The sequence below is a fragment of the Ptychodera flava genome, chromosome 4, assembly GCF_041260155.1.
Source record: "Ptychodera flava strain L36383 chromosome 4, AS_Pfla_20210202, whole genome shotgun sequence".
NCBI lineage: Eukaryota > Metazoa > Hemichordata > Enteropneusta > Ptychoderidae > Ptychodera > Ptychodera flava.
In genome coordinates this window covers 23,744,611-23,764,365 of record NC_091931.1, presented here as the reverse complement: position 1 = coordinate 23,764,365, position 19,755 = coordinate 23,744,611, and the positions used below count along the sequence as shown (strand labels likewise).

Sequence of the window (19,755 nt, the reverse complement as noted above, 5' to 3'; positions counted from 1 at the left end):
TACATACGTACATACGTACATACGTACATACGTACATACATACATACAACATACATACATACATACATACATACATACATACATACATACATACATACATACATACATACATACATACATACACACAATACATACATACATACATACATACATACATACATACATACATACATACATACATACATACATACATACATACATACATACATACATACATACATACATGCATACATACATACATACATACATACATACATACATACATACATACGACAATCGAGCCTCGCCACGAAAACTTACTGATACAGCTACAAAATTTTATATACATAGAACCTCTTTCTGACTTACTGATACAGCTGGACCTCGTTCTGACATACTGATAGAGCTGCAAAATTTTATATACATAGAACCTCGTTCTGACTTACTGATACAGCAGCAAAATATTATATACATAGAACCTCGTTCTGACTTACTGATACAGCAGCAAAATTTTATATACATAGAACCTCGTTCTGACTCACTGATACAGCTGAAAAATTATGTATATATAGGAACTTGTTCTGGCTGACTGATACAGCCGCAAAACGATGCTGTGCGTTCCCGGCGTTGAAGATGCTTGACAGGACGCGGTAGGCCTCTCGTGCCGCGCTGGGAAAACAGTATCGTACACAGGGCCATGGAGCTAAGAAGGTACCATGGCAGGGCTAAGAATGACCCAGGCTAGGCGCAATTATTGTAGCCCATATGCCGTGCGCTGGCTTTTCGGACCTGTTTTCTTTGCAGCGCTGGCCTGTAGTGGCTGCTGCTTCACAGCAACACCTTAGGAAAAGACCGCGCACAGCCCGCCCGGCCGTGAGCTGCCTTTTTTGCGGCTAGACCCTGGCAAGACTAAAGCTAATACACGCATATTGCTAGCGCTTATGCTATTCAAGTGCATTTGAACTTTGAGGTTTATTTTGTGCTAGCGACAACAATATTGACAATATTGCATGACCGTGGTATTGCTATCAGGAGAGATCACCACATCGGATCTGGGCTGTTCGTAGAACAAAGGACATGCGCTAGGCGTCGACCACACAATGCTCGTTCACTGCAGGTCACTGCAGTCGGCTGTGCAACCTACTTTTGCGGTCTACAGAGTTAAGAGAATAAAGACAAAAATATGCTCGGAAATTTTGGTGCAATAAACCCATGCACTATGATAGATGAAGGCAAATTTGGGTAACAAGACAGCAATTCTTGGTCTTGGGCTTTCCTTGGGGCTTTCGATGCAAGGAGAATGGCGGTACATAGAGCATGGTGTTTGGTTGTGTTTACGAGAATTATAAATGATCAGACATTCCCATTCATCAGTCAATCAGCGACACTCAGCCGATAGAGTATATGAGATTCATTGAACATGGCATGGAGGTAGACAGAGATCTCTTGCGACCTCCACGCCGTCTTCAATGAATCTCATATACTCTGTCGGTTGAGCGTCGCTGATTTACTGGTGTTTGAGTGTCTGATCATTTCTAATGCTCGTAAACACAACCGTTGTATTAGGGACTAGTCAGTTTCTTCGGTCTAGGGGGGGGGGTGCGGTGGATTATTTTTTGCCGACGTCAAAAAGTGCCCCCCAATTCAAACTTACGAAAACAGGGTGACCCCCGTGTGAAACATAGGTAAAACAAAAGGAGGAATATAAATTGAATTATATATATATATCCGGTCGATGTAATTTTTTTTGAGGTAGATGCTTTATTTCGTTTGTTTCGGGCCACCAGTCGATTTTTCTGTGTCATACCTTGGTATTCTTATACAGTACCGAGGTTCGGCCTTCAGCCTCACAGTGTCAGTCACTTCCCATCCGACGACGATCTACGAAATGTTCCGTGGGCCTGTGAAACTGCGTAGACCGCGAAAGTTCGTTGCACATCTGATGGACTGCAGCGGTCTCAGTGAACGATCGTTGTATGGTTGACGCTGTTGTATGGTTGATGAGTAGCCCTGCGTACAGGTCTGTGTGTTCCCGGCGTTATACGGCCTCCATCACAGCCGTATAACGCCGGGAACACACAGACATGTACACAGGGCTAGGCTACGAGCAGCCCAGATCAGTGGTGATCTCACCTGATAGCAATACCACGATCATTGCTGTGGCTAGCTTACTAGATCGAAATAAACCGGAAAGTTCAAATGCAACTGAATAGCACAAGCACCAGCACTATGCGTGTATTAGCTTTCGTCTTGCCAGGGTTTAGCCGCGTACGATACCGGGCAGAGTTCAATCACGCTTTCTGATCACAAGCATCTCTAGGTATTGCTGCGGATCCGTAGCCCTACCACTCCCTTTGCTGGTTGTGTTGCAAAGGGAGTGGTTGGGCTACGGATCCGCAGCAACACTAGGTATTACACTTAATCCAAGACGAGTCTGTATGTAAAAGTTTCCCATCGAGTCTGTGTATAAAACTTCCCAGCGTGCTGTGTCTTCAGAATGACTTTGTATGTAAAATTTTCCCACCAGGTCTTTGTATAAAACTTCTCAGCTATAGCTCTCTTCAGAACGAGTCTGTATATGTAAAATTTTCCCACCGAGTAAGTGTATAAAACTTCCCATCGTGCTGTGTCTCCAGAACGAGTCTGTATGTAAAATTTACCCACCGAGTCTGTGTATAAAACTTCTCAGCTATAGCTCTCTTCAGAACGAGTTTGTATGTAAAATTTACCCACCGAGTCTGTGTATAAAACTTCCCAGCTATAGCTGTGCCCTCAGAACGAGACTGTTTGTAAAAAGTTGCTGTGTGTAGTTGTATCATCAGAACGAGGCCCGATATATATAAACTTTTTGCAGCTGCATCGCTGTATCAGAACGAGGTTCTATATGTAAGAAACTTACTCAGCACAGCTTCATCAGAACGAGGCTGTATATATAAGATTTTGCAGCGCTGTCAGATACTGTAAAAGTCAGCAGCTGCCTCGAAAACGAGGCTCAATGTAAAATCTTCGAGCTGTATCAAAGTCCGATGTATGTATGTATGTATGTATGTATGTATGTATGTATGTATGTATGTATGTATGTATGTATGTATGTATGTATGTATGTATGTATGTATGTATGTATGTATGTATGTATGTATGTATGTATGTATGTATGTATGTATGTATGTATGTATGTATGTATGCATGTGTGTGTGTGTATGTATATGTATGTATGTATGTATGTATGTATGTATGTATGTATGTATGTATGTATGTATGTATGTATGTATGTATGTATGTATGTATGTATGTATGTATGTATGTATGTATGTATGTATGTATGTATGTATGTATGTATGTGTAGTGTCTGTGATTATGCACTGTGATATATATATATATATATATATGCGTGTGTGTATGTATGTGTGTATGTATCTATGTCTGTATGTGTAGTGTGTGTGTTTATGCATGTTTGTGCGAAATTATGTGTTTACGTGTATACCTATGATGTATGTATGAACGTATGTATGTATTATACATGTCTGAATGAATACACTCTATGCGTATGATTATATATATATATATATATATATATATATATATATATATATATATATATATGCGTGTGTATGTATGTATGTATGTATGTATGTATGTATGTATGTATGTATGTATGTATGTATGTAAATTATTTTTTTACATTTGGCGCCTCGTATATTTTTGAGCTGTTGGATTAAATAAAGTTTTTACCTGCTGATTTTTATGAACATCGAAAATTTAATTTTTCCCAAAGAGAGTTGATACATGAATGGCGTCATTTCGAATTTCAAGCGTCGGGAAATATTAGGTAATTAGATTTTTATTTTTTGGTTTCTGAATGGAATGGTTTAGTGTTATCTTACGGAAAGTTTGAGCGAAAGGTTAAGTATTTACATTTCCAGGCTCTTGCTACCCAATGTCGTCGCACACGGGCGACGCAAATGCAAAAATATTGCATGGTGTTCTGGAAGGGAGGGTAACGCTAAGTCGTCTAACAAATGAATCGCTAAGTCGTCTACTAGAACCAATGAATTTAACATGAGCATGTGGTGACTTAATTGTAAAACGCCCATTTGGTACCGATGAGTGTTTTTGACGGGAATAAAAAATAATAGAGTATTAAAAAGTATCTTTCAAAGATTTCAAATATTGCTGAAACCTTTTAGTCGATAAAGAATTTTTTTAAAATTATAGTTCCGATTTCTATACTTTAGCTTATGCGTGTGGAGGGACTGAACCTACACCAACAAGAGTAACGTGTAAAATTGTAATTAAACATCTGGCGCATCAAATAAATGTTCCTCGAAAAAATTGATTGTGTGCTTTTTGTTCTTATTGCATACGCTAGACATCATTGCAAGGCCATTCTTTCTTGTCTGCTCGTCTCACAAAGGTAATGTATTAACTTTTAACACGGTATTGGTGTAACCACGTATCAATGCACCATCGCGTTGGGCAAAATCCTCACAAACGCTCAGGGATGTTCATTGAAATGCCGAAGTCCAAGCCATTTGGAGATATGTACATATAACTATAAATATGTATGATAGCTGTGGCTACTCCTTGACACGGTCATTGATCCTCAGTGAAAACGACTAAATATATACCTGTCTTTCTCAATCGACTCCACCCGTACAGAAAACGGCATTGCTTCAGATCAGGCCATTGTGTATACAGGACAATCTCGGGGATGCCACAGTGCGTCGGTGGAAACCGTTGACAAAATTCTGAGTCTCCGACTCGCGTTCGAAAGTTCTGATGGTGAGAGGTACTTCCTATCGTTATTCATCGTCTATTGGCGAATCACAGAGAGATGTATTTGCACGTGGTAAATACATCTTTCAGCGTCGTTGAAAGAATCGATTTGGAGCGGTTTGGAGTGGCACCCAATCTGAGGTGAAAGTACAAAAACATATTTTTCCCTACACTTGAGGACCGATAGAACATTGGTAAGCTCTTCTGCCGGCGACTTCTGATTGAGGTGAGATACTATTTTCAGCGTGAAGTTCAAATTCACTTACATATCAGCACTCGAACCATCCAAGTGGATATATAGTACACTCGCATATTTCAAGACCTAAGTTATTTTTTAAATTGCGCACAGAATCAATACTCGTTATGTTACGTTGTAGCTGAATGGTTTGGACAATACCGAAAGGTATAGTACTCTTCGAGCCCTACGATTGAAACTGACAGACCCTGTCCAATTGATTGCACCGACAAAGCAAGGGTGAATAGATGACCCCTGCGTACCCGAACAACAGGATTTTCGCAACTATACTACCGTGCCCTGCTGTGTACATGTACACATGTCCATATCGTATTGGACAGCGCCGTAGTATGTTATCCACTGAATTTGGTTACGGTGTAGTTTCGATCACTGGCGAAAGAATGACCATACTGTAACAACGTTTGGCATATAAAAACGCACGCGCTGCAGCGGACACTGTCAATTAGCAGGGATAATTTTGTTAATGTTTCAAATCTTAAGGCGTGGCTGGGGAATTGGAGATTGCATGCTTTTATACTCATAAAACCAGTCGCCATAACCGTTCGCGTAAAAAATGCAAATTATTTTTGTCAGTGTTATAGGTGTAGGCAGCTCCAAGGTGAATGGGTGTATTACAATGCTTTCGTTGTTGAAAATAGTGTCCTTGTAACTGCTCTTATCGTAATGTTTGTTGATAGCTGATGATGTCACCATTGCGACGTCACGTGAAGACGTGACGGAATGTAAATTCTGCTTGTACGAGCTCTCGCAAAACGTCTCTCCGTGCTTGAACGAGTAGTTACAAACATCGTTGAAAATTTGTCGATTCGCTTTGATCTTTACAGGTCGGCGATATTAACACTTGACATTGACAATGAGCGACGATGCACTTGCCGCCTTCAATTATAATCATATTGTGAGACGACGTTTCAAAACGGATATGACATCTTGTGGTACGTCTATGCCCTGACCTAACCCCTGTGCAGTTTTGTGACAATTTTGAGGACAGTCGGCTAGACTTACGCGAACAAAATAAACATCGTATAGCAGAGCATTACATCACAGGTTAAACAAAAGCTTATACACATTTAGATTCCAGAGGGCGCTCGAAACGCACAGGTGTACTCGTATAGTGTTTTGTATTCACTGAGTCGACAATAAGACTAAGAAAATAACACCAAAGAAATGAACCGAGAGCTTTGAATTCAATGCAAGTGATGGGCGATCGGTACCGGTACGTGTATCATAACGACAACGAAGAATCGACAAATTTTCACCGTTGTCTACATTATGTACAGAATCAAAAGATTAGAAAAACATGCAACGCATAGCGCAGTCAAACGAGAGAGAGAGAGAGAGAGAGAGAGAGAGAGAGAGAGAGAGAGAGAGAGAGAGAGAGAGAGAGAGAGAGAGAGAGAGAGAGAGAGAGAGAGAGAGAGAGAGAGAGAGAGAGAGAGAGAGAGAGAGAGAGAGAGAGAGATTATGGGCCTTAACCCAATACGATTTCTCAGAGAATGTTTGCGGATCTTTTCTTGTCAGACAGGCAACGACTTGATCACAGTTAAAAAGGAACACAAAACCATTTGATACCAACGATATTGCTACGGATATCCAATGCAAGCTTTATGAAAGATATAAACAAGCAACCAGCCGACGTTGCTGCAGTTTAAGATATTTGTCAGTTCTATAAGACCAAGGCATTTTTGGCTGGCAGTATAAATCATTATTGGAAGTATCATACTCAAACGTATTAAAATAAGATAAACAATAACAGCAAGAAACCTGTGCTGGGACCACGACAACCCTCCCCCGCCCACACCCCTGGGGACGGACATGTGAACTACTCCGTATGGTGTACCGAAAGATGGAGAAATCCTACTTTAGTTTTCATAGACATACGTCTATGGGGTACGAAATTATATATTTTGGAGGTATCACGTGATTTTAATCAGGTATGGTTTTAGAGTAACATAATTAGGTCACAGAACAAGCACTGCTGACTCCAAGTAACCTTACTTTAGTTTTCATATCTACCGGATATCGTCAACATTTTCAACCAATTAAAGATCACATGTACTAATGTAGACATACGTCTATGGGGAACGTAACTTTATATTTGGGAAGTGTCACGTGATTTTAATCAGGCATGGTTTTAGAGTAACATTGCAAATATGTTCACAGAATAAGCAATGCTGACTCAGACGGTTCACTTTTAACACCAGAAAGTAATGAGGTCGGTACCGATGTGTTCTAAAGAGTTTTGGGCACGTCGTGACCTTGAACTCGAGTTATTGTATGCAATGATGTCGCCATGAGCTACCCTCAATGCCTACATTGTTCCTTTTGTGTGAGTTTAAAGTTGGATGAAATAATTCGTAGGGCCTTCAGAAACTAGGATAGGGGAGACTCGAGGGATCAAAGTGTCCTTGTAACGTACTCTAATTGTTTTTAATTTTAATTTTTGTTTTGTTGTTGCTCATTATTGTTTGTCATGATTTTCCCCTTACTTATTATTGTTTTAAATGTCATTGATTTTTCTGATGTGTACAGCTGTTTTATGAATTTTGTAGGAGCATTTGAAAGATAACGGCCCAATTGGGAAACTTTCACTCAATTGTGCCTGTAAACGGGTTATTCCGATCATGTGAACAAATAAAATAAATACTCGTAGAGGTGTGGCGAGAATGTGGGGTCGTCCGTGTTCAGGTGTTAGATGAGCTGTGGCAGTTTTATTGGTGTTCCTATATAATTCTGTTAGATTGTTATGGCTCGAAAACAACCTTGTGCATAGATGGACAACCAAAATACCGACCAGTCATAATGTAACAAGCTTCAAGCGAGCACAAGCGGGCAAGCATCGATCGTAGCTGTGTTCCGATTCGGCAAAAGCATTATGTTTCTGCTCATCGCATGTAACTTTTAAAAATGCGCGTAATATCTTCTTCTAAGTGTACGGAAAGGAAAGTACACACATTAAAACTGTTGGCCAGTTTTATTTTGAGTTTTCAATTTTCGGAAATTCTTCTTTTGCTGTCAGTGACCGTGTGATTACAGGATAACTGTGGTTCTCACCACGCAAGATTTGTCAGATGAGTAGAACGAAGTTTCCATCGTCGGACTACTACATGCACGAAAGCGTGAAAATCATCTTGTTTCTAATGTGCCCACGAAACCAAATCCTGATTCTGCACATAAAGAATCAATGGACTGCGACCGAGGGGGCTGCAAAACTGGTACTGTGCTAGTAATAAATGGGCCGAACTATTTGTAAATGATGCGGCGGAGATAAAGGCGATGGCACGGTATTCTTTAAAATCAGTCCGAACAAAAGTGGACATTCAACCAACTGCGCAGGTACGCGGTCCGTGCCGTACCCAACTGTGTATAGCATTCGCAAATTGAATTGAAATCCGAAACTTTCTTTCGTCGAAAATAAAAAGTTTTTTTACGGCGAAGACTCCCATCAAAATGTTGGAAATTGGTGTCTTAATTTTTTATAATTCCGCCGATTTTGTCGTGTAGTCGATAACTCGGAGAAGTTTATTAGATGAAAGTGCCCAAATTTGCATACGTCATTTGCTCATAATACATTGATGACAATATTTGTCTGTTGACAGAAAAAAGTTCTAATACTCTCTGGCATTCCAGACTTCAATGTTGCGGTAATTCTCCATCGTGACAACATAGGGTTCATCATCAAACTAATAAAAATGATACTTTAAAACACAAGTTTATGGTCACATGTGAAATGGAAGGAAATAAAGTCAGTTTTTCATTGGACTCGAACTTGCAACACACGGTACCAACTCGTCTTGCAAAGTGGTCGGCGTCAGATTGTCGAGGATCAGTTGCCTTGTGCATGCCATTAGCATTACGTGATTCACCGACACGCTACGCAAGTGAATATTAGGACACGGTCCCCCCATGAGGGACTGTGATTAGGACAAAACCAACTGCGGTCGCTTTTTTAACATTCGGAAAGTGGGTGCAGCTACCTCGGGGCATCAGTGATCCGTATACAGCCTTCGTATAACAGTAGTTCGTTAATCCCTTGTACCACACTGTTTAACATGTCTCTACACAGTTAGCTTCCATACAGCGACGCCTTGTGTTCGGTGAGTAAGGCGACATTTATACTCTATAAGGGACTATACGCTTCGAAAAACGAAGCTTTTAAATTCTTAAGTTGCTCAAACTTACCCAACGAAACTTTAAATTATTTTCTTGTATATATATATATGTATGTATGTATGTATGTATGTATGTATGTATGTATGTATGTATGTATGTATGTATGTATGTATGTATGTATGTATGTATGTATGTATGTATGTATGTATGTATGTATGTATGTATGTATGTATGTATGTATGTATGTATGTATGTATGTATGTATGTATGTATGTATGTATGTATGTATGTATGTATGTATGTATGTATGTATGTATGTATGTGTGTGTGTGTGTGTGTGTGTGTGTATGTATGTATGTATGTATGTATGTATGTATGTATGTATGTATGTATGTATGTATGTATGTATGTATGTATGTATGTATGTATGTATGTATGTATGTATGTATGTATGTATGTATGTATGTATGTATGTATGTATGTATGTATGTATGTATGTATGTATGTCTATGTATCTATGTATCTATCTATGTATCTATCTATGTATGAATGTATGTATGTATGTATCTATGTACGTACGTATGTATGTATGTATGTATGAAGTATGTATGTATGTATGTATCTATCTATGTATCTATCTATGTATCTATCTATCTATCAATGTATGTATGTATGTATGTATGTATGTATGTATGTATGTATGTATGTATGTATGTATGTATGTATGTATGTATGTATGTATGTATGTATGTATGTATGTATGTATGTATGTATGTATGTATGTATGTATGTATGTATGTATGTATGTATGTATGTATGTATGTATGTACGTACGTACGTACGTACGTACGTACGTATGTATGTATGTATGTATGTATGTATGTATTTATGTATGTATATATGTATGTATGAATGTATCTATCTATGTATGTATAGCTTTGTACATATCTCACGTCGGAGAATGTTTACGTATCTATACCGTTAGGGAAGATTTTATTTAAAGGGAAGGGGTCGGAACTTCACTTGTGCGGCTCTTTTGTTGACAAACAATATACTGCTTGCACGATATATAGATGCAAGTCAACATAGCAGCGACATTTTACGATGCACATTATGGAAATTAAATTGGCCATTGTGGATCGCAAACGTACCTCAACTGCATACAGTGTTAAAATTGATCATGTGGGTCCCACACGACCTTTAAAAAGTGCAGTTCTGACTACCTCTCCCTTTAATATTAGTGTACTGAAATAAAATGATACATTTAAAAAATAACCCCTGTTTCGAAACACTGTCGCTTGCTGATTTATGGACCATAATGTGTTTTGCTTTTCCTAGATTTGGACGTTGCAGTCTGGTGGCGAGCGTACAGTGCTCGTGACTCATCAAATGCGTGCGACGATGGCAAAATTTCGGCTGCAAACTTGACGTGTATGAAGTGTCATTTGCTTTCTCAACAGGACACAACAGCAGCGTCTACCATGGAGTTTAATTTGCAAATTATCTGCTTGATGATATGTTTTGCCGTGATGGCCAACGGCACTGCGATCACCAGGACTGATTGTGGAAGCGACAAGGCATGCTACTCGGACCCGGAGCGCTGCGACCCTAGCGCAGACACGTGCGACTTTTTCCTCTCGTACAAGGAGAATGGTGGCAACGTTGACTTTGAGATCGTTGGAGAACCAACAAATGCCGAAGGCTGGATAGCCGTCGCGTTTTCTTATGACAAAAAGATGGTGAGAGTTTCAAGTTGAATTTATTTTCGCAGTAATTATTACATCTAACAGAAATTTGCCAGTAAGTCATATATTATGTCAATCGTAAGCTTCAGTTTAAGAATTTGTCCATCACAATTTAATAATAAAACGCTGAATCATACCCGTACCTATACACATATCATTATGATCAGTTCACGGTGTCTGCATGATCATGATATTGCAATTATCGTACAAAATTGCGCATTTCTTCTTGTTGAGATTTCCCTTATGCGAATGCACAATTATGAACTTATCACCTGCCGTATCGTCTCTGTAACGTGTAGACTTGTTAGTCCGTGTCAGATAAAAGTACTTTTTTTCTGAAATTTCTTTCCATTTGACGCAGGGCAACGACAGCGGGGTGATGTGTGTCAATGATGGGTCCTCCACGTCCATTAAGACGTTTTACAACGAAGGTCAAGTTAACAGACCCGGTAATACGGTAAGTGAACCGAGCGTTAACATTAGAACGAACGTTACACGTTAACTTCACACATGTGACATATGTCCGAGATACAGTACCCCTCGTATAACTTTGTTGATATTATTTCCTCAAAAGTATAAATAGTCCGAAACAAGCTAAAGAAAATCTTCTTTGAAAAAAAGATACAGCATAGGTTAGTAGTGGATAAGTTATGTTTTTTTACACACACTAAACGTTTTCATATTTAATTTATTTATTAATTTATTCATTCTGACATCCAACAGGCATAGCCCAATAACTGGATGCAAACCGAGAAAAATTAAAACACGAAAAAGACAAATTACAACATGCAGAAACTAATTAAAAAAGGCACTAAACAAGTAACAACAGAGACTGACAAATATCAAAAACTCTCGGTAGTAAAATAACTATCAGCAAGAGATAATAAAACAGATGACACTTTGATTTTAAAAGAGCTAAGACTGGTAAACAAATCAATATCAAAACGATAGACACTATTTAAAAGTGACATTGCCCGAGACGAAAAACAATATTTAGACAGGTTAACGCGGTGATTTGGTATCCGGAAAAGGTCAGAAGACCTGAGACGCCTTGGGGGCACAAAGAAATTGAAGGAGCTATTAATATCTGGACAATCGGTGATGAAATTGACACACTTGTGAATAACACAAAGATCTAAAACTTGACGACGAATAAAAAGAGGCGAAAGTTTAAAATAAGAACATAATGTAAAATAATTATCAACATTGTACTCCATACCCTCCTTAAAACAAAGAAATTTAGTATATTTCTTCTGAACTCGTTCAATTTTGTCAATGTACGACGTCTGGTGTGGAGACCACACTACCGAACAATACTCAAGGATACTCCTAACAAGTGCAATGTAAATACTTTTGATGGCAGTGGTATAAGTGAAGTCGCAGCAAGTCCGTTTAATAAAACCGACCAATTGATGTGCTCTTTTGATTGTTCAATTGATGTGATGTACAAAGCTTAGATTTTTGGAGAAATAAACGCCAAGAGCCTTGATGACATCAACACGTGTGATTGATTGCTTATAAAGCTTATAATTGGAATGAACCAGAATACGCTTGTTGGAGAATGAAATAACAAAACATTTTTTAAGATTTAGTTTAACTTTCCATGCTTTGCACCAATTACCAACAAGAGAGATATCTGATTGCAGTAGCCTGCAATCCGATTCAGTTTTGATGATCCGAGAAAATTTCGAATCATCGGCATACAGAAACATGGTCGAATGATGGATAGACATGGGTAGGTCATTGATATATAAAATAAATAAAAGCAGACCCAGTAGTGAGCCTTCAGGAACACCAGAGGGAACACACATCTCCGCAGACTCGTGCCCACCGATGACAACCCTTTGTCTCCTACCCTCTAGGTACGAACAAAACCAAGAGAGTAGGTTTCCATGTATGCCGTAATAATTTAATTTGTGAACCAAAAACTGATGATTAACTGAATCGAAATCGAATATCATTAACAGAAAGGAATCTAATGACTGGACATGATAAACATCATGTTTCTGTTACATAAAAGTGTGCCTGACTATAATTTGGATGTGTGTGAGTCAATAGCCATCTGGTCATAAAGACATTAATTTGCACCCTAGACTGGTGATAGTAATCTGTCTCAAGGGTTACATGTCAGATATATTTCGGTGTCGGTTTTCTGCCGTTTTCCTGTACAAACAATCCAGTCATTCAGTGTGTGTTAAAAGCATGCATACCAGGCATCGAAGTGGCAAGGCTTGCCTGTAAGCATTGTAAGTATTTTCCATAGATGTGAAATCTCAGTCTTGAAACTGTTCAGTGAGCGGCGCCATCAGCGGGTGCCCTTGTCAATATGCGGGCATTTGCCCGCATTTCTGAATTACTTCCATCCTGCTAACTACTTGTACAGCAACGCTTTACGAAAATGTCCCCATTCGTACAACACAAACCAGCGCCGGACTCGGACCATGTCAAAACGTCGTAATGGCGACAGTAGTGAGCGGGCGATCGATATCGGTTGATAATTTTTACCTGTTCAAAGCAAGTGTAGAATTAGAGCGTGACGCGTGGTTATCGCCGTTTGTTTTGAAAAGATGGAACATCGAACTGAGTACGGTCACCATTCAGTGATGTATGAGCAAAGCCATTATCCGTCGCACACTTGGCACTGTGAAATGGTTACAAACTTTACCAAATAGTGTGACCTTTGATGTCCATCTGCACTCTCGGATCTTGCTGCCTTTTGAAGGTTACAACTAACACCATGGCCGTCTAGAGCCGCTTCCTGGCATGGTCGGCAAGAACGCCTTTATTTGACATGCACAGAAATTAAAGATGTTGTACATAGCCCAGGATCATTTCAACTATCTGAACGAACTTCAAACAGACTGCAACTGCCCCCGATTGGGACGGGCGGTGGTGGGTTAAGCGCTTTGGTCCCGGGGACCCTCCCTCTCCGTGCTGTTGTCCCTTCCGGGCTCTGCACCAACTCCCAACTCCAAAGATTTTATTATTCCTTGCTAGCCAGAGTGTATCAGTTTATTCTTTAGAGTTCTACAGTTAAACCAATGACGTCACATCTAGATCAATCCTTGGCCGCCGGGATGCGGATGCGTTTTAATATTTGAGAAAAAAAAAACTGTTGCTTCAATCGTTATCTCAAGACCGTTGCAGGAAATTACTTTTGAACACATGCAGCAATGGTACGAGTTTTACGGACCTCACTCATTCGGCGGGCGTGCACGTGTACAGGCCCGACCTTTAGGACCTGTACGATAAATTTCAGTCCGCAAAAGCAATACCAGGGTCTTTACGATTGCTGGATTACCGAAATCGTAGTAATGAAGAGACTATTCAATAAGTAAGACCCACAGTTGTGAGACTGTTTCGTGTCGCGTCTCGGCAGGCTGTCTCCTTGTCAGCACGCCACCTAATGTCAACGTCCGATCTGTGGCAGTACACTGCGGTTAATACAATCTAAACACACGCTTACCTGCACCCCTCAATGAAAATAGCTACAATTATCTTTTTTGTATCGTAATCATACCAATTTGGTAAGAGGCATATTAATGATAATGGGATGCCAAAAGACAAGAAATAAAGTTTAAATCAACTATAATGTGCACTTACTATAGATTCATATCATTGCATTAACAACCTCCACGCCATAGCAGTACCCAATTATACATAGCCCTAAAACCTGTAACATGGTCACCTCACATATTCCACGTGTCAAGTTATGGTTATATTTCTATCTGTGAATGAATTCGTTGGTGTTGGTAACATGCAGTACATGCACCTACGGCCGTTTTTCTTCATTTGCAGGTTGGGCTGTCAGGCATGTCAAGCGCCACCAACGATGGAATTTTATCATGCTCTTTCTCGCGCAGCAAGTCTATGTCGAATAATCCTGAATTTTTCGACTTGGCGATGGACTTCTTCTTGCTGATGGGAACCGGACCCTGCACTGGCGGTAATCATTTCATCTTTATTAAGAGTTCAAGTGTGACGTGCACCGCATGTTCATGAATTAATGTCCAGCGTCACATATGTAGTTACACTAACCGTGTCACATGCATGTAAACCTCCGCCTGAATTTGGATCTAGCACATTGGTGATCTAGACACCAGAGGAAATGTTTTGACACCTTTCACTGCAATTCGCGATGCTGCAAGCCACTGCTGTGACACCGTCACAGACTTTGTCAAAGCAGCTCTTCGGTAATCGTCGAAAATTGACACTATTATGTGAAATGACGCCCTTTTGCAAAACCGATAAAATGTGCTTCTTCTATCGATGATTTTTGCTGTTCATTTCATTTTGTTTCAGACAATATAATTTTAATTAGTCACTGAATACGGTTTCTTCAGTGGCCCTCCGAACTCAGGAGTCAAGAAACCCCCAAAAAGTTTTCTGGGGACGTTACAATCTGACAACAGATAATTATATATAAGTCTTATCCCGACTCTTATGCAAATAAGAAACACCAAACTACACACATACTATATGGGTGATGCGGTGTTCCTTACTGACTGCAAGCTCCCGCGTTAATTGAAAAAACAGCACTTAAATAAAGAAACAAGAAAACGGAAGACCAAACAAGGATACCATGCAAATCGCTCAATAACAAACTACGAGCATATAGCCGTCCAAGAAAAACCAGAGATAAAACCCTAAATACAAAACAAAACTGGGAAAAACTCTGGAAACATGTACCCGAATACTATGCTACATATGCTCGCAACAGATGTCGGGTATCATCTTGAAAATTAGGACCAAGATCCTAATGGTAGTATTGACATGACAGAAAAAACAATCGAAACAAAATAAGAAAATTCATAACTACAGTAGGAAAAAATAAACCTTACAATGTCAATGTCGTTTATAACTACACTAAACATGCACGAAGAGAAGCACTGCTAGACTGTAATCACAAAGCTCTCAAAACTTTATAAATACACCACAACAACACCTGTACTGAACAGCAATCCAATCACTTGATTGGCCCCGCACTGGCACGTGACGTCTTAACAAGACAATAATTTCCCGCTTTACTGCGAATCGCGGGAGATTTAATTTATGATCATTTACGAAGTTCGTCAGTTTACCACGTTCAACTTGAATGTCCTAGGCACCCCTAATTCAGGGGTTTCATTAAGTTTTGAAGTAGGGGGCCAGAATGGAAAAGTGGGCGGCTTTCAGCTGGCATGCCAACAAAGCGGTCGTCGTCGGGGTAGGGTCCGGGAGGGGGTGTCCCCCTCCCGGCCGAAGGCCGAAAACCCTGAAAAATGAGCTAAAATTCACTTTTTACAGCTCACGGTCACTTGAATTTCTAGTATTTTTAGGAGAATTGTCAGCAGTGTTCCAGAGCAATTTGTGGTCATATCATAAAAGCCATTTTCCTCGGAGATTAGGCCTAAATATAAATCCCCTTGTTGATGCCATCCTGGATGAAACACTCATATTTTAAGCACAGTAAATGAGAAACTTTTCAATTTAATGTACAATGTTATGCTGAAAATTAAGAACCCTGATGTTTGGTATGGAAATCTGTAGATGAAGAACTTTTATACCACTGGGGAGGTAAAAAGGATAATTTATATGACGAATAATGATAAAAACTTACAATCATTACCATATTTCGCAAATAGAATCAAAGACCCTCAAGGTTATTTGAATATGGGTATGCAAAGTAAGAACCTTGATATAGGATATGAAAATTTGTACGTTCTGAAGCTCACATTTGGATTTAACCTGACGAAGTGAAGTGAATTTAGAGGTCTGATCTTATTTTAAACCACTCTGGGCGACATTCTTATTCAGGCAGTCGTGCGTTGCACTGCAGTAGGCGTAAATGTGAAGGTATATATAACCAGCTGGACGTATGATATGTACTGCTTTTCGGTCTAGCTAATTGGCGTGGCCAGACCACAGAGAAACATAGACAGAGTGGCAACACTTGCATGCCTTTTGTTCCATGGTCGTCTCGGTAGACTATTGGCTTTTTATATTAAAATGAGCTTCAAAGGTGTTAAACTTTTTGGAGGCTTTGTTTGTATTGTGGTTGATAATTACACGAGATTATGCGAAAAATACGACGAGATGGCATCGTACTGCCAGTCGCGTAGCAACCATAGTTACTTTGTGAGCTCTCAGGCCAGAAACACTGCTTCACGCCAATCAAAACATAACACGCCAGCAGTTTCATAAACATGTCCTTCCTTGACGCACGTGTAAAAGACAGTATGACTGACCGTAAACCATTTAGTAAAACCAGACAGTATCGATAAATGACTTTCAAATTTGGTTCAAACACACTCATTATATATTCATAAAAATATGAGAGGAATTTTTAAAACGGTAAAACTCACTTTTCTGAAGCTCAAAACACTCCCGTTTTCGCCAGCACGTCAATTCTGCTCAGCACCACACGACAACAACAACACAAACTTTGCCGAACATACTTTCGCTTAACAATTGGCGAAAATCCGAAAATTACCGAAGGATTCATGGTCGGCACTCTTCGGAAAAGAGAGGCGAGAGCAACCTGAGGCGAGGCGAACATGGATGGGTTACGTAACCGCTTCACGCCTTAAACAATACCCGTTGCCACTCTATCCATGTTTCTCTATGGCCAGACCGACAAGCCGCGGCCTACATATCATACGTCGGCACGTCGGCCTACTAAAATTCGAACTGTAATCGGGAAGTTTTTTCGTGAGAAAAACATCAGGTCATTGCCTTCGAAAACAGGTTAAATCCACGTAATTATCCTTCTCCTGTTTCTTGGTCCACTGCAAAACCGAAGATCGCACAGCGAAGCTTGACCTTGCGATCGCTCCCGTCTTCATTTGTTCATCGACCATTTTGCGTTGAGCTAACAACGGCCGACAGGTGTAGTATGCACGATTTCATTGGCGTATATAAAGGTCACCACATAGGAATCAGCAATCAGGTAGCCAATAGAATCGTCCGTTGCAATTCCGATTTTTATTGAGGCAGTATACGCAAGACCGTACTGCATCGTAGTATACAGGCGATCGTGGTAGTCGCTCGTCTTCTAAATTTTCTTTCACTTAAAAGCCGTTGAAAAGTTTGATTACACAGCTTGTTAAACTTGTCCGTATCATTTCAGGAGGTAAACAATACTTTAGCTATGAAAGAGTTCAAATTTTCCGAAAAAGTAGCCGGCGAAATCGTGAGAGTAACCGGTCAATTTCGCCGGCTGCCGGCTCTTAATGAAACCCCTGACTAATTCAGAGACAGGGAGAGTGTGTGCTAGACTGAAAGATCCGTCGCTCGAGGACGCCCTCTATGCTCCCCTCCTCTCAAGAGGGGAGGCGTAGAGAGCGACGGATCTTTCAGTCTAAGTGTGTGCGTGTGTCTGTGAGTGTATGTAAAGTACGTTACACGTTTTGAGCAAAGCAAGTAATTGATACTGCTGCATAGAATATACGTTTGTGTTGAAGAGGGGAATAAAGTCTTTACTATATTTTTCATTACAGGAACGTGCACTGAACACGAAACTTTGCCGAAGGCTTCTTTAATGAAAGTCGATTTCGACAGTACCGATGACATCAATGCTGGTGACCCGGACCATTCTTCGCACGAATCTCACGACAGCGCCACCATCGACGTGTCTGGTAAAGTTTCAGGTAGGGACCGTTTCTGTTTATGCCGGCATTGCAGACTGCCAGTCACGTAAGTTTAAGAAAAGTGCATTGAAGGGGGGGGGGGGGGGCTTAAGCCTTTTTTCACTCTTCTGACCAGAATAGGCTACCTCTTTGATACGTTAGGAGAGAAGTTCGAGCAAACAATTATATTTTGAAATCCACGTAGAGATTCTGTGACTGTAATGGCGACCCAAATCGATTCGTACGCACTACGTATCTGGGCAAAAAAAATGACTGATTCCGTGTGAGTGCAGACGACAGGATGGGAGGGAGGGGGAGGAGGAATAGACAGAGGGGTGCGAATGAATTTGTGGATGATATCGCTAACATATCTCACTAACAAGAAGGCAAAAGGTAACAGCACATTTACACTTAGGCCATTTAAAGAAATTCTTTGTTTGCCGCCCTTGGATTTTCGGAAAACCTACGAGCTAGAACACAAGAGTATTAAGATAAGCTCATTTTTGATTTCGTTTCTTTTGGAAAAATACTATCTTTTTGTAATAGTATTAACATTGTGTTTTTTTTCTTAATTGTTGTGAAAACTTACCAGCACACGGACGGCAAAGAAATAATTTTATTTAAGCGCCTTTTACAATTGATGAGGTATATCCGGTATCGGCAGACCTTGGCTGGACAAAGTTTTCGGCAGACGGGCCGGGGGAATTTAAATGTCTGAGTGTTTCTGAGTATCCATTCTTTTTCATTCATGTTATTTAAATTGTCGATATTGCATTATTTCTTGTTTGCAGTTTTGGTTGCGGTCATGGTCTTGGCTGCAGTAATAGGATTGTAACTATCGAGGACACGATAAACAGATGACATTGACCGACGATGAAGCTTCGTGATAATCCTTGCTGTGGCCTTACGCAGCCCTCCGATGGCTTCGGCAGACTCACTTTGAACTTTAGGATATGCGAATTTTTTTTTCTGCACAGATGCTTTTTGCAAAGAATTCAAAATTCCTACTACTAGTATGGCAGAGCCGTAGATTACCTTTTTAGTGCATGCTGATGACTTGTTGATTTATGAGCGCGCCCTCAAACTGTCGGCCGTATGCTGACCTGCTGGGGGAAATTCGACATGTTTGATCTTCACCGTGCGTACGAGATTAGGTATTTTAGTTTAGACTTTTTCTCGTATGATACAAAGGAAAAAGATTAATTCAGTAAATCTTAAAAGTTGTAAATAATATCCAAGAGTTTCTAACTTACTATTTTTGATACTTATTATTGCTTGTCTT

The 19,755-nt window shown here is 40.0% G+C and overlaps 1 protein-coding gene across 1 annotated transcript; it reads left to right on the top strand.

Moving 5' to 3' along the window:
• Window positions 1-9,085: 9,085 nt before the first annotated feature.
• On the top strand, window positions 9,086-19,442 carry LOC139131228 (DOMON domain-containing protein FRRS1L-like). Its single transcript, XM_070697200.1, has 6 exons — window positions 9,086-9,105; window positions 10,582-10,860; window positions 11,228-11,323; window positions 14,665-14,812; window positions 18,345-18,494; window positions 19,265-19,442. Exons 2-6 carry the CDS (start codon window positions 10,603-10,605, stop codon window positions 19,306-19,308), a joined length of 696 nt encoding a protein of 231 aa, XP_070553301.1. The 5' UTR covers window positions 9,086-9,105; window positions 10,582-10,602; the 3' UTR covers window positions 19,309-19,442.
• The last annotated feature ends 313 nt before the right edge of the window (window positions 19,443-19,755 follow it).

Excerpts from the sequence above, each read along its gene's own strand:
- LOC139131228 (XM_070697200.1), top strand. The coding sequence starts at position 10,603 with ATGGAGTTTAATTTGCAAATTATCTGCTTGATGATATGTTTTGCCGTG. Across the intron at positions 14,813-18,344 it reads AACCGGACCCTGCACTGGCG|GAACGTGCACTGAACACGAA; the intron begins GTAATCATTTCA and ends TTTTCATTACAG. Across the intron at positions 18,495-19,264 it reads CGTGTCTGGTAAAGTTTCAG|TTTTGGTTGCGGTCATGGTC; the intron begins GTAGGGACCGTT and ends TCTTGTTTGCAG.